The sequence below is a fragment of the Mytilus californianus genome, unplaced genomic scaffold (assembly GCF_021869535.1).
Source record: "Mytilus californianus isolate M0D057914Y unplaced genomic scaffold, xbMytCali1.0.p SCAF_10, whole genome shotgun sequence".
NCBI lineage: Eukaryota > Metazoa > Mollusca > Bivalvia > Mytilida > Mytilidae > Mytilus > Mytilus californianus.
In genome coordinates, this window is record NW_026262582.1 from 57,436,791 (window position 1) to 57,453,337 (window position 16,547).

Consider the following 16,547-nt stretch of genomic DNA (forward strand, 5'->3'; position numbering starts at 1 on the left):
TAGTTCTATTAACTGCTTGTATCTCAAAACTAGCATAGTGACCTATCTTTAATTCTTAGGATTCTGATTTATTTAACTCAATTGAAAAAGGCCTAATATATGAAAATGCTGCTTTTTTTTTTAATATCAGCAGTGAGGTGAACAATAATTCTCAATTTACACTTGCGCTAAATTGTACATGGTTACTAACCTGAAAAACAAAGTGTGGCACAAAACAATGAAATCTCTGATTGCAAAAGTTCAAATTTCTTCAACTTTTCGTAAAACTTCCAAATCTGACCAAAAAGTTGTCTGACGATCCTACATTCTTCTAACAGACTTTTGTTGAGAATTAAATTCACCTCCATTCCAGGAATTTTAAATTTCACATCTTCCACTAATGGACTCATCTGAAAAAAATATAAAATTTTGATTTTTTACATAATTGAGAAGGATAAAACATCATGCAGAAAAAGAAGTAAAAAGGTCAAGTTTCTGTACAAGGACAAGAAATTTATTCTGATATGATTTTTGGGGGAATTATCTTCGTGTAGCTTAAATCTTGTCATTACAATATTATATTTTATCTTGAAATTCACAGCTTATTTTTTGCTTGGTAAAGAATGATATTCAGTGAAAGTAATGTATTCAAAACTGTTGTTGCTCACTTATGGAGTTCAAATTTTTTGTTATTTTACTTTTTATTTAAAATTTACAAAACTGTTGATATTACTACAGTTTTTTTGTGATTTTCAAAATTTTGGCACAATAGTTCAGTTTGAATCTGTCTTCAAACATTTAAAATTTAATGAATTTACAAATGTAACAAAAATAAGATGGAAGGATTATTTCTTTATAAAGGATTCAGTATATAAAACATAACCTTTTATTTCAAATATAGGGCCAATGATTTCATACGTAAATTTAAATGTCTGTCCTTTCTATTCAAATACACTGATACTCATTTGTAGAGAAGAAAATTATAATTAAAAGGAGCTATGGAACAATCATCAATGAGACAAAAACAAAATAATATAAATTAACAAACTATGATGATCTGGTTTTAAAGAAGTTTTTAATATATGTTTTTTAATTTTTTTTAGAGTAAGATTATAAGAGTTGATTTTGAAGAAGTTTCTAATTATTTTGAGTTGATATACAGGTTTAATCAGTTTATCTTTTTAGTATTTTCCAGAAACAATTGTTTCTGGGCATATTTGATCTATACAAATTTCTTAAGCACAAAAAATATTTAAACCCATAATGCACATGCATTCAGCAGACTTACCGCTACTATGGCAACAGACATAGATGCCTGCTTCATTAATGTGATCTGATCATATGTTGATAGCTCTAAAAATCCAGGAAGTTGTTTAGCAAATCTTACGGCTCCCTCCATCAATGGCAGCACTACTTCTTGATATTTTATGTAAATCTTCCAATTCTCAAAATCTTCCTCTGATTCCAGTCTGTTTATCACTATATCTTTGCTCTCCTACAAAACAAATTTAGTATAAAAATATTTTACCAGGTACCCTGTCTCATCTATTTCAATAAGTTTCTGTCCATAATTTTATTAAAAGGATAAAAAGTTTTATTTATTTCAAAATGTGCAAAAAAATTTAAATCATAAATTGACATCACAAGCAACTTGTGAATATTTCCAGTTTTTTTTGGTATGTATTTCCATATTCAAATTATTATATGAATCAAACCAATACAACTGCCATTTGCTTGATTTTTGGTGAAATGCACACTCATCAGTGCCTTAAAATGTTACTATTACATGTATGACTATTTTGTTCTTTAATAGATATTTTTAATAGAATTACAAAAATACTAAAAAAATTCCAACCTTGTCCTTAAAGACTCTGAATCCATGTCAAGATTTTATAGCTTCTATAATGAACTTTATTTCACTTGTTTTTTCTACACTACTACTGAATTTTTCATTCTTGTTTAACAATATATTATTATGATTGGTATATAACTGTCAATAATTCTAACTCACATGTGTCACCATCATCTTTCTGAATAAATCAGAACTTAAACTACATGTTGATGAAACATTGATAACTGGTTACATCAGTTTTGACCATTGCTGCCGTAGGAATTTACCATCAATTCTACCAGAAATTTGTAAAGACTGTTATTGTATCATATAGAGCTCACTGATTATTGTGACCATTGTAGAATTCAGCATGTTGAGAATAACCTTGATCAAATGCGGAGGAACTGACTATTTTATTATTATATGGTGATTAACTATGTTTAACAGATTTAACCAGAAATTCTATGATAATTTGGTAAAATAATTGAGCTATCAGATACTCACTTGTTTTTCATCATCCCCACCATTGAATTTGAGGAGAATTTCCACAACATGTTGATGAAATGACTGTTTTATAATATCTGTTATAGATCGTAACTCCAGTATTCTCACGCTGCTGTTCTCTTCCAGTTCTTCTTTGTCAGCCATTAACTTTTCTCTTTCAACTTTTGGCATTCTTCCAAATCGTACAGCTGCAATTGAAAGAAAAATAATAATTCATTGAGGTATTTTCAAAAGTCATAAATCAATAAACAAATAGCATTGCTAGGATAATTGTAATCTTCTTGGATAATTGTAATCTGTTTGGATAATTATAATTTGCTTGGATAATTGTAATTAGCTTGGATAATTGTAATTTGCTTGCAGGCCTGGGGCCATTACATTGCAATGTAATGCATTACATTACAATTACTTTGTGATTCTTCCATTACAATTACATTTTTTCTCACATGTAATGCATTACATTACAATTACTTTGCCTGTGTAATGCATTACATTACACATTACTTTTTCAATATAAAAACATTTAAAAAACAGATTTTTATAAGAAATTGATAAATTTTACTGGGGTATATGTACATATATATACAGTGTTAGTGACATAGACTTCAAATCAAGGATCCGGAAATTTTTTCACACAATTTCGGTCATATTGAGATGATTGAAAAGTTGGTGCCTCTTTTCAAATTGTCGATGTCAAATTAGATTCAGACTCATAGCATCAACAAACTTGAATTGCTGTTTCATCGCATTTACTAAGTAAATTTCTTACCATTTTTCTAAAACCTTCAAGAACAGTTTAGGGAAGGTAACAGTTTAAAATTGAAATGATTTTAATGACTCAAAATGGTTAATTTCACAGACATTGCTATCGTTTCTTTCGATTTGACGAAATTAAAACCGAAAGTTTTGCGATAATATTAAAGTACGGATGATTCTGGATTCATTTCCGGGATTCGTTTTGTTTATCAAATTGTAGACAGGAAATCATCTGCTTTTTAATTTTATTACCTTTAAAAGTGTTTGAATATAACAGATAATAGTTGCACTCGTTTACTTTAGCATGAAAGCAATTTACATGTTACGATTAAATGTTTAATTTGCTTAAGACAATTTCACGCATGCAGATTACATAGTAAATAAAGCGCATGTGTTACTCGTGAAAAAAACACATTTTTCTTCATAAATTAAATCAAGGTTTAATTTTTAAATCAGAATTAATGATTGTCTTTGCTGAAAAGTAATTAAATAATGAATACACTTGTCAGGGAATTTTAATTTCTTTTAGATATTATTCTGAGCTTGTGATCAATAAAAAACACAGGTAAAAAGTAATTAGCTGTCATAAGCCAATGTTCCAGGAGGCTTTGATAAAGTTATTAGGAGGGCCCTCAGGATTATCAAACTATACTGGAGTGGCAGTTTTATTACAGGAAAGGGATTATTAACAAAAACAAGTGATCACAAGTGCAAAATGGCGATTCAGAAATCCGATTTCAAACATTGAGTCAATGAAATGACCGAAATTATTTCTGTTAAAAAATAAAATTTGTCCTAAATCCCAATTACTCGTTTAGGACATATAGCTTTCAGTTTAGGACATGACTGGCAAATATGACCGTTTCCGGACCCTTGCTTCAAATACTTGAAAAATAAATAAGTTATCATATAATTTTGTTTCTAACATTGATCACTTAAACATTAAGACATCATAAAGGGATTTCAAAGGGATATAATAAATGTGCAATTAAATGATTATCTTGTTAAATGCCTAAGGGCTCTGTGAGGACAAGCATAAGTTTGATTGCAATAAAAACATTTTGATATTAATTAGGTAAAATAACAACCACAGTTTGGTGTAAAAATGTTGATTGACATATTCATATTTTGTCCATTCATCTATACAGTTTTGTTTAATAATTATTTTTAGAAGATTTTTTAAGGGCAAACTATCTATAATGATTTAATACAGTAATTAACTGTGACAATAATGTTATTCAATATTTTCTTTTGTTTTTGTTAATATTTTATTTTTATTTTACTATATTCTTCAATTTTATGTATTTTACCAATTTGTAATGAAAAGTAATGTACAGTAATGGAGGCATTACATTGATTTTTAACTAAAGTATTCATTACATTACATGTAATTGTAATGCAGAAAATGTGCATTACAAATTACTTTGCATTACATCAAAAAAATGTAATATTACAATGCATTACAATTACAAATTACCATTACCCCAGGCCTGTTTGCTTGGATTCTTTATATGACTATAAGCTTTCATCTCAGGGTGAAAGATATAAATGAAGATGTAATAAAACATACGGTAAATGGCTTTTTTTCTTTCATTTGTTTACAGGAATTTCAAAGCATCCATATCTAGCATTCTTATTGGTGTCATTACACCAAAGTTTATTTCAACCATGATGAAAGACATAAACTAACCATCCTGAGACATCCCTGCCCGTAAACATAAACTTACCATCCTAAGACATCCCTGCCCGTAAACAAAAACTTACCATCCTAAGACATCCCTGCCTGTAAACATAAACCTACCATCCTAAGACACTCTACCTGTAAACATAAACTTACCATCCTGAGATATCCCTGCCTGTAAACAAATACTTACCATCCTGAAACATCCCTGCCCGTAAACATAAACTAATCATCCTGAGACATCCCTGCCCGTAAACATACACTTACCATCCTAAGACATCCCTGCCCGTAAACATAAACTAATCATCCTGAGACATCCCTGCCCGTAAACATAAACTTACCATCCTGAGACATCCCTGCCCGTAAACAAAAACTTACCATCCTAAGACATCCCTGCCTGTAAACATAAACCTACCATCCTAAGCAATCTACCTGTAAACATAAACTTACCATCCTGAGATATCCCTGCCTGTAAACAAATACTTACCATCCTGAAACATCCCTGCCCGTAAACATAAACTAATCATCCTGAGACATCCCTGCCCGTAAACATACACTTACCATCCTAAGACATCCCTGCCCGTAAACATAAACTAATCATCCTGAGACATCCCTGCCCGTAAACATAAACTTACCATCCTGAGACATCCCTGCCCGTAAACATCTCTGAAATCTGCAGTGCTGACATTTATTTCTGGACCCTAATGACAGCTTACATTGTTTTATTGCTCGACATGGCTTATACACTAAATTTTTCTTTATGGTCCTTCTAAAAAATCCCTGTAAATACATACAATTATATAAAAATACTTGCAATACATTTGAAAGATTTAAGTAGAGAAAACACTCCCTTCCTGCAAAGCAACATTGTTAAATTAAAAAAGAATGTGTCTGGGGACACCAATGCCCCTACTCAAGCTTGCTTATAATAAGTGAAAATACTTTTTGAACGCATTTGATGTCTCTGCTGGTTTTTAAAAAGGTTAATTGTTCTAGTCTTAGGTATTTTTGTGCTGTATGTTATTTTCATAATTCACTGTTTTGTTTTTATTTCTCATGAAATAAGTTTTCTGAAAAGTTCTGTTGTGTCCAGTGAAACTAAGTTAGTGCGGAAACGAAAAACATTTGCAATTTTCCAAGTTATAAAGGGCATGCCTCTAGAATTGTAAGTGACTCACTGCCCAAATTCAACTTTGGCTGCGAGTTTTGGTTCTTAGCATTGTGTATGAGTTTCATAAATTTTGCGTGAGGCAAACTTAACACTGTGGAAACGAAAAATATTGGCAATTTTCCAAGTTATAAAGGTGCATAACTCTAGAACAGTAAGTGACTCACTGCACAAATTCAAACTCTGTTTGCGAGTTTTGAGTTTCATAAAATTTGGAAGGGGAAAACTTAAGAGTGAGGAAATAAAAATGATACGGAAGGACGAACTGACAGAGAGACAGATGGTCAAGGTTAACACTTAATGCCCACTTAACAGAGCATCGGGGGAATAAAAATTTAGATTACCCAGTACTTATTACAGATTACATTTTCCAAAAATCAATCAGCAAGACATATAAAAATAAAATACAGGTACAAAAGAAAAACTTAGTACTAAAAAAAAGAAAAATAGCTCTAATGATAAATAAAAGATGGTAAAAATACCTGCTTGAAGCCTTTAGTTCAGTGGTTGTCATTGGTTCATGTCTGTCATATTTGTTTTTTCGTAAATTTTGTAATAAATTAGGCATGTAGCTTTCTCAATTAAATTTTTTCATATTTTGCATGTTGGGGCCTTTTATAGCCGACTATATGGTATGGGTTTTTCTCACTGTTTAAGGCAGTCCGGTTGCCTATAATTGCTTACATACACTTCATTTGAACTTTGGTGGATAAGCAATCATACCACATCTCCTTATTTTTATATTGAAAAAAAAACTTTAAATCTGAAAGGAAGTAACACAGGACCATAAACAGTATCTCATCCAAATGTATATGTAAATAAGCTTAGATGGAAAAATTGATTGAAGCACACTTTTAAAAGCATATTGTTATCTTTTTACAACTATTTTGTTTATTCTTAGTTATCACAGACAGACTCTACACTTAACACCTAAAACCTCATTAATAGAAACATAACATGCATAAGTCCTAGTCTATTACTATGAAAAAGTTATACTGAGCGAAAGTACATTGTACTCTGGATCCATAATGGAAACCAGAGACTTTGTCTCTCCAAAGTAATACTAACCTTATAACCTTTATATGAATATATTCCATAATGGAAACCAGAGGCCTTATCTATTCAAAGTTATACATGTACTGACCTTACAACCTTCACAAGAATGTAATCCATAATGGAAACCAAAAACATTGTCTGTCCAAAGTGATACTGTCCTTACAACCTTCACAAGAATGTAATCCATAATGGAAACCTAAAACCTTGTCTGTCCAAAGTTATACTGACCTTACAACCTTCACAAGAATGCACTCAATAATGGGAACCAGAGGCCTTGTCTGTCCAAAGTTATACTGACCTTACAACCTTCACATGAATGTACTCCATAATGGAAACCAGAGGCCTTGTCTGTCCAAAGTTATACTGACCTTACAACCTTCACAAGAATGCATTCACTAATGGAAACCAGAGGCCTTGTCTGTCTAAAGTTATACTGACCTTACAACCTTCACAAGAATGTACTCAATAATGGGAACCAGAGGCCTTGCCTGTCCAAAGTTATATTGACCTTACAACCTTCACAAGAATGCACTCCATAATTGAAACCAGAGGCTTTGTCTGTCCAAAATTATACTGACTTTACAACCTTAACATGAATGTACTCCATAATGCAAACTAGAGGCCTTGTCTGTCCAAAGTTATACTGACCTTACAACCTTCACAAGAATGCACTCAATAATTGAAACCAGAGGCTTTGTCTTTTCAAAGTTATATTGACCTTACAACCTTCACAAGAATGCATTCAATAATGGAAACTAGAGGCCTTGTCTGTCCAAAGTTATATTGACCTTACAACCTTCACAAGAATGCATTCAATAATGGGAACCAGAGGCTTTGTCTTTTCAAAGTTATATTGACCTTACAACCTTCACAAGAATGCACTCCATAATGGGAACCAGAGGTCTTGTCTGTCCAAAGTAATACTGACCTTACAACCTTCACAAGAATGCATTCAATAATGGAAACCAGAGGCTTTGTCTTTTCAAAGTTATATTGACCTTACAACCTTCACAAGAATGCATTCAATAATGAGAACCAGAGGTCTTGTCTGTCCAAAGTAATACTGACCTTACAACCTTCACAAGAATGTATTCAATAATGGAAACCAGAGGCCTTATCTATTCAAAGTTATACTGTCCGTACAACCTTCACAAGAATGTAATCCATAATGGAAACCAAAAACCTTGTCTGTCCAAAGTTATACTGTCCGTACAACCTTCACAAGAATGTAATCCATAATGGAAACCTAAAACCTTGTCTGTCCAAAGTTACACTGACCTTACAACCTTACCAAGAATGTACTCCATAATTGGAACCAGAGGCCTTGTCTGTCCAAAATTACACTAACCTTACAACCTTCACAAGAATGCACTCCATAATAGGAACTAAAGGCCTTGTCTGTACAAAGTTATACTGACCTTACAACCTTCACAAGAATGCACTCCATAATGGGAACCAAAGGCCTTGTCTGTACAAAATTTTACTGACCTTACAACCTTCACAAGAATGCACTCCATAATGGGAACCAGAGGCCTTGTCTGTCCAAAAGTTATACTAACCTTACAGCCTTAACATGAATGTACTCAATAATGGAAACCAGAGGCCTTGTCTGTCTAAAGTTATACTGACCTTACAACCTTCACAAGAATGCACTCAACAATGGAAACCAGAGGCCTTGTCTGTCCAAAATTATACTGACCTTACAACCTTCACAAGAATGTACTCCATAATTGGAACCAGAGGCCTTGTCTGTCCAAAGTTATACTGACCTTACAACCTTCACATGAATGTACTCCATAATGGAAACCGGAGGCTTTATCACCACAAATTCTACACAATACTGCAAGCTCTGTTGTATATAGTTGTTTAGGAGGTGGTAACTGCAAAATAAAATAAACAAACATTCTGAGAGTATTGCATGGCAATACATAGTCCCCTACCAGTTAAAAATTCATTGCATTGGAACAAAATGCTAACTTGATCTTTAACGTGTCATGGTGTAAACTATATAACAAATATCCAGGTAATATCTTCAAGCATGACGAAAAAAGTGTTAAAAAATGATTATTTAAGTGAATTTTCTAAGTCCAAGGACAATAATTCTGCACAAAATCATCAGACCTGAACAAAATTCGAACTTGATCTGTAATTTGTCATGATAAAATAATACACCAAATATCAAATCAATATCTCCAATCATGAAGAAATAAATGTGGATAGTGTCCACATGTGGACACAGATGATGCCCCCGCTTGCATATCATATACTGTGAATTCATTTTTATTCGTGGTATACCAATTTTCGTGGGTTTCGTGGGTCACTGCGAACCACAAATTTAAGAATTCAACGAAGAATTATTCTGAGAAATGTGTATGGAGTCGGATGTTTATTTCCGGTTATGTTATGCTGTTCTAGTATAGTGTTGACTAGCGATAAACATTGTAACATAACACGTGTTTTTATTGAAATAAGATACAAGTATTTTGATAAAATCAATAATAAATATATCGAATATCAGTGATAATTTACTTTTTAAAATTGATTAAAACTGTTCATGTAAAATAACTGCAAGTTGTTTATTACCGTGTCATAGTTTGGTTTACTGGTGATTAAAAATCAATAGGATTAAGTACGGGGATATTTCCCGTAGGTAATATTGTTTATGACAGGAACATTTATTTTCACACCTTTAACTTATATGACTGTTAATTATATCGTGATTAGGGAAATAAGCTTTCAATCAAAGAGTTTTGAATGCCTTATAAAATTCCGACAAGAATTTATAAATTGTAAAACAAACAAATGATTTGTCTCTGCCCATTATTGTAATAGGAGTTTTCAATGAACACTTTAACCTAGAATGACCAAGCGAGGATTTTGACAATTCAAAACTTTTCAATGAATTCCTATTTTTTTGTTTGTTTTTTTATTGATCAAACCAAGGAGGTTATATGATTTTCTAAATAAAAAAGAAATCCACGAATTACGTATCTGATTTTTTTTGTAATCAGCGAAACACGAATTTACTTATACCACGAAACATCTTTTTTTCTCTATCCACGAAAATTGTTACCCACGAAAATAAATGAATCCACAGTAAGTTATAAAGGGACATAACTAAAGAACGGTAAAAGTGACGCTACCCAAATTTGAACTTGATCTGAATTTTGTGGTAATAAGCATTGTGTGTAAGTCTCATAACATTTGGTTGAGGCTAACTTAAGTAGAGAAAAGAAACTAAAAATTCAGCAATTTTTCTATTTGTAAACACGAATAACTCTAGAACAGCTGTGTATAAGTTTTATAACATTTGGTTAAGACAAACTAAAAAATTCAGCAATTTTTATGTTTATAAAGGGACATGACTCAAGAATGGTAAAAGTGTCTCCACCAAATTTCGTACTTAATCTGTATTATGTAGTAATAAGCATTGTGTATAAGTTTCATAACATTTGGTTGAGGCAAACTAAAGTTAGAAAACTGAAACAAAAAATTTGTACTTGATCTTAGTTTTGTGGTAATGAATATTGTGTATAGGTTTCATAATGTTTGGTTGGGACAAACTTAAGTGACAGAATGGAAACTAAAAATTTTGCAATCTTTCGATTTATAAAGGGGCATAACTCAATAATGGTTAAAGTGACACTACCCAAATTCAACTTGATCTGTGTTTTATCAGTGGAAGTCAAAATTAAACATTGCATTGTATAAAGCTTTGATTGTAGTTGATTCAACTATAATCATGGACAAAGGAAGATAACTCCAATTTTAAAAATTACTTGATATTAAGAAGAAAATAAAAATTTTGCAATTTTTCCATTTATAAAGGGGCATAACTCTAGAACGGTTAAAGTGACGCCACCAAAATTCAAATTTGATCTGTGTTTTGTGGTAATAAGCATTGTGTATAAGTTTCATAACATTTAATTGAGGCAAACTCAAGTTAGAGAACGGAAACCAACTTTGGGACGTACGGACTTACGGACGTACGTACGTACAGACGGACAAGGGTAAAACTTATACCCCCTCCGCTACAGCAGGGGCATAAAAAGTGTGGAAAACTAATTTGTCGGACTGACAGACAGACAGACAGACAGACGGAGTGCAAATCCAAAGTCCCCTTCGACTTCATTGGTAGGGGACTAAAAAATCATCTGAATGTAGGGTAATTCTATTTACAGTCAACTTTAATTAAGCAGTCAATGCTTCTGTGGCCCAGTGGTGTTAGTAGTTCAACTACTGTTTTACTCTCCCGTCAACACTATTATTGTGAGTTCCAACCCCACACATGGCAGGTGCATTCAACTCCAGTCTTAATGGACTAGGATTGTCAGTTTTCCTGTAGTACAGTGGTTTCCTCCACCAATAAACAAGAGGCTCCTAAGAGCCTGAATAGCTCACCTGGAATGTTTTGTGTAGATCTTGCATCAATAATTATTTTGCTGTTTAATGTATAATGATGAGTGTTTAAACATGCCTTTAAAAGATTCTCTCCATCTATCATAGTTTCTGCAAAAAACTTAAAATATTGATAATTAAAGAACCTTTGTGAGAACACCCACATACCCCACACCCCACATTGTCACTGGGCAAACAAAATTTCCCCAGATTCCTAAGTTTAAAGTCTCATAACTCCTACAATAGTCAACTGATAAACATTTCTTGTGTATATGCACATCTACATATTATGTCCTTATTTAATCTACAATGTTTCATAAAATTATGTAGTGTAGTTTTCAGAGGATTTGTGATGACAAACGATCCAGTAGTTTATTAACACCAAAAATCATTTATAAAGGAGCATAACTCAAGAATGGTTAGAGTGACCACACCAAAATTCAAACTTGATCTGTATTTTGTGGTAATAAGCATTGTGTATAAGTATCATAACATTTGGTTGAGGCAAACTTTAGTTATGGAACGGAAACTAAAAATTTTGCAATTTTTCCATTTATAAAGGGGCATAACTCTATAACAGTTAAAGTGACGCCACCAAAATTCAAACTTAATCTGTGTTTTGTGGTTATAAGCATTGTGTGTAAGTTTCATAACATTTGCTTGAGCCAATTCAAGTTAGAGAACAGAAAACCAATTTTGGGACGTACGGAAGTACGTACATACGTACAGACAGACAAGAGTAAAACTTAATGCCCCCTCCGCTATGGCGGGGGCATAAAAACAAAAAAAATAATTATTAATAGTCTTTCAAGGGCAATAACTCCTATAAGGGATCAATTGAAGAATTTTGTCCTTAGACTTATTGGTAGATCTTACTTAACTTAGCATTTATGCTGTTTAAAATTTCTCTTTTTCTATAATTGTTTTCAAGACAACAACCAAAAACTGAGAAATTTCCTAAAAAATATCATTTCAGGGGCAGTAACTCCAAATTAATTGTCTGATTTGTCTGAAAATTTCATCTGAAGATGGATCTTGATCTGCTGATCATATCTTTCCCATGTCAGTTATGCTCTAACTGCTTTAGTGTTTGAGATATAAGCAAAAAACTGCATTTTACCCCCATGTTCTATTTTTAGCCATGACGGCCATGTTTGGTGACTGACGGAATAAAAAACACAATCTTTATACTAGATACCAAAAGGATCATTCACCAGAAGTTTGGTTGAAATTGGTTCAGTAGTTTAGAAGAGAAGAAGATCTTTGAAAAAGTTTATGACGACGACAACAAAGACGGACGCCAAGTGATGGCAATAGCTCACATGGCCCTTAGGGGCAGGTGAGCTGAAAACTAACCACCACAATATAGCCAATAGTGTAGAAAGTGATGGTAAAACACCATTAATCTATCAATCAATATTAAGCAGTCACTCATGGGGAATAAGTATGCTCACAATAGAAGTCCCCTGTCACATGTTTAACTTATATGAAAAAGTATCTTACTCTTTTGCTGTATGGTTTTGATTTTTGCACTCTTTCATCAGAAGCAGAAGACACCTGAATATCTTCTGTAGAGGTTACTACGGCAATGGGTGATTCAGGTTGGTTTGGTGATGGATATGATGACAAGGAATCTCCTCTTCCAGAAAATGATGGTGGATCCTGTGGTCTTTCATGCAAATCCATCATTATATTCTCAAAATAATCTTGGCTCTCCTGATCCATCGGAAAATCTGTAAGATTAAAAGGGACCTATTCAATGTCAATAATTTATGTTTAATACTTAAAATTGTGACATTTTCCTGTGAACTAGCGTCTTAGTCTATTTTCATTCAAAGATTATTTCATCGCTCCTGTTTTGGACTGCACAGCTGTAGCAATTCTTTTTTAAATATTAAGATAAATACTCAGATGGATGGCACCTCACTGGAAAGGCAGAACAATAAATAGCTATATTAAAAAAAAAAAAAGCAAAGCCTTTGATCAAACATTAAGTACTGTTGCAATATCAAGACAAAATTGTGAAATTAAAAATTCAAAAGATATAATTTTTATCTTTTCTTAAGATCGGAATAGAATTGATGATTAAGCAGATCTGTGTCAACAATAATTTTTATTACTTTGTCATAACACGTTTACTTCATAATTATTATCTGATCATTGGATAAAGGGAATCCTAAAATGTTTTAAATCTACAAATTTATTATATAACTTTAGCTTCAAGAGGGGCTGAAATTTCTTCCTCCATATCAGAGTCGCCAAAATTATATTTCATTCTTAGACAGCACTGCTTCTGAAATTTTGGTAAGATGTTTTCACAATTCAAAAAAATCTATACTTCATGGTATATCATTAGCAAAAAAAATTCTTTAATGATAGGAGAGAAAAATCTTCATCAGGTCCTCTTTTTATAACAGCAACATGCGACATATTTCATGGTCTTTTTCCTAAACAGATATGATTCCTTTTCTCAGGGGTTTGAAGTTTATGAATCATCAAACAAAAAACACTTTTTAAACAGTCTTAAATAAATGGACAGTTATAGACTAGGGACCATTTTAAATTTCCTTGATAGTGTCCAGTATATGTTTTAAATTATTGCAAACAAACCAGGCCTTTGATTATTAAAAAAAAAATCAGTACCAGTATTTTAATCTATCATTAAAACTCTTAATTCTAAACTGTTTAATTGACCTCTGCTATAATTGAAGAGAAATGATATTGGATATGGTTAATCAATTCTTGACACAAAATCACTACATGCACATGAAATAAACAAAACCAAAAGGAACAGTGCTTTTATTGCTGTTCTCATAAATGGTCTCAAAGCCACAGTGAGGCCTTCAACATGGAGCAAAAGCTCTCACCTCACTGAAAGTTCAAGACAGCTCCTAGCACCAGTTTTGAGTGAAAATATTTACTAGATGTTACATCACATTCCTTATTTGCATAGCTTCAGAGTAATACCAACAAATCATAAGTCAATGAAATCAAGTCTCACACATTGTATTTGGTTTATTATTATTAAGCTCAAATCAGGCCATAGATTTTTCTCTTTTCTATTTTTCAAATTTTGTTTACTGCAGACCTTTTAAATTTATAGCTAACTATGTGGTTTGGCTTTTCTTTTAGTTCAAGGCCTATGTTGATTTCCATTAACATCCTTGTCCTAATAGTTAGTCTTTTGTGGCTTATTGTCTCATTGGCAATCATAACTGGTCCCTTTAATTTTAAGATATGATAAGAACCATTATTTAGCCACTGAAATTGCAAGAATAGTAAAATTCTTCAATTCTTTGAATTGATAATCACCTTTTCTTTATAAACCTTAAACCAAAACTTTAACCTTATCCAGGAAGAGCTATTACTGATAGAAGGAAGCACAGCTCTAAAGAGCCTGTGTCGTTCACCTAGGTCTATGTGCATAATCAACAATGGACTCTCTCCAACATTAATTGTAGACAAGTATAGAATTCATGACAAAAATTTCTTTTTTTTTTTATCTTGTATTACTGATCATTTAGTCTGTTTAGTTTCTCTCTATCTTCTTTCGTTCTTGGTCAAAACACAAAAGAGGGTACAAAAATCTTCCTTTAAGGGCAATCACTCCTATGAAGAGTGACAGTCTACCAACTATATCGGCAAAATTTGACTTTTTACGGGAGGTATTATGGTATACAAATGTCCGCTGTCTGTCTGTCTCTGTCTCTGTCTGTCTGTCTGTCTGTCTGTCTGTCTGTCTGTCTGTCTGTCTGTCTGTCTGTCCGGCATCCACATGTCGCACCGTAACTTGAGAACGACTTATCCAAATTTCATGAAACTTAACATAGTTGTTTCTTGTGATGGTCAAACGATCTGTATACTTTTTGGTGAAAATAAGATTAAAACTTTTTGAGTTACAGGACTTGGTAACTAAAACAGGGGGTGTTTTTTTCACAAGTCGTGCCATATCTCAAAAATGATTTACGATTATTGCTTAAAACTTTACATACTTCTTAGCGATATTAATCTAAAGATCTGTATACTTTTTGGTGATGATTCAAAATTTAATTTTAGAGTTATTGAGTTTTTTGTAAAAAAAAAAAGGGGGGGTGTGGGGTTTTCACATGTCGTGCTGTATCTCAAAAACTATTTATGATTATTGCTTTAAACTTTACACACTTTTTAATTATATTAATCTTAAGATCTGTATACTTTTTGGTGATGATTCAAAATTCTATTTTAGAGTTATTGATTTTTTTATAAAAAAAAGGGGGGTTTTCACATGTCACGCCGTATCTCAGAAACGATTTATGATTATTGCATAAACCTCACACACAAGACGACGGGCGTATCATGCGCTCGTGGCGCAGCTGTTTATTATGTGGATCTTGCCTTGCTGATCATTTTTGTTAAAGTTTCTATTTATCTGTTATAATTTTTATCATACAAGGCAAAAAGCAAACAAATTGGTAAAAATTGTCATTAAAGGGCATGATATTTTATAGTGTGTCTTTCTATGTTGTGATTTTACACTATTGTTTCAGGTAGGGTGAAGGTTGGCACCTATTAAAAGGTTTAAACCCACTGCATTTGTTTGCACCTGTCCTAAGTCAGAAACCTGATGTTCAGTGGTTGTCGTTTATTGATGTGGTTCATAAGTGTTTCTTGTTTTTTATATAGATTAGACCGTTGGTTTTCCTGTTTGAAGGGTTTTGCACTAGTCATTTTGGGGCCCTTTATAGCTTGCTGTTCGGTGTGAGCCAAGGCTCCGTGTTGAAGTCGCCTGACAGTTTAGACTTCAAGTACAACTGGTAGAGCTCAACATTCTGAACATTAGTGCCCCGTCAGATTTTCTCTATTTATAGCAGTTTTCGAAATACTGAATTCAGGCTTGTATAGTCCGCAGTTTTATTCTCCAAAATTGAACCTGCCAGATAGGGGTGCTGATTATAGATTACAATAAGCAAGAAATAAGAGAAAAATTCAATTTCACGAGGTTTATTTACGTTCCGCCATGTTTGTTATTGAAATTGTAGAGGGCGCTCTTATCATTTTCAAGACTAATAATTTACCTAATCCATATCTAAATATGCAATTTTAAGTAAATATCAAATATAAACTGATAAATTTTAAAATTAAATGCTTCATACCAAATTTCTAGTTTCTGTTCACTGCATTGCATTTAATAAACT

At 32.6% G+C, this 16,547-nt stretch overlaps 1 protein-coding gene across 1 annotated transcript in view; it reads right to left on the reverse strand.

Annotated features, from left to right (window-relative positions):
• LOC127718897 (peroxisome proliferator-activated receptor gamma-like) overlaps positions 1 to 16,547 on the reverse strand; it is a 38,310-nt gene that overhangs the window by 9,671 nt on the left and 12,092 nt on the right. The window contains exons 2-7 of the mRNA XM_052224983.1: positions 12,877 to 13,106; positions 8,745 to 8,855; positions 5,387 to 5,531; positions 2,315 to 2,502; positions 1,268 to 1,474; positions 191 to 389 (exon numbers count right to left, since the gene is read on the reverse strand). Coding sequence (XP_052080943.1) covers positions 191 to 389; positions 1,268 to 1,474; positions 2,315 to 2,502; positions 5,387 to 5,531; positions 8,745 to 8,855; positions 12,877 to 13,106 — 1,080 coding nt within the window. The remainder of the gene's footprint in view (positions 1 to 190; positions 390 to 1,267; positions 1,475 to 2,314; positions 2,503 to 5,386; positions 5,532 to 8,744; positions 8,856 to 12,876; positions 13,107 to 16,547) is intronic.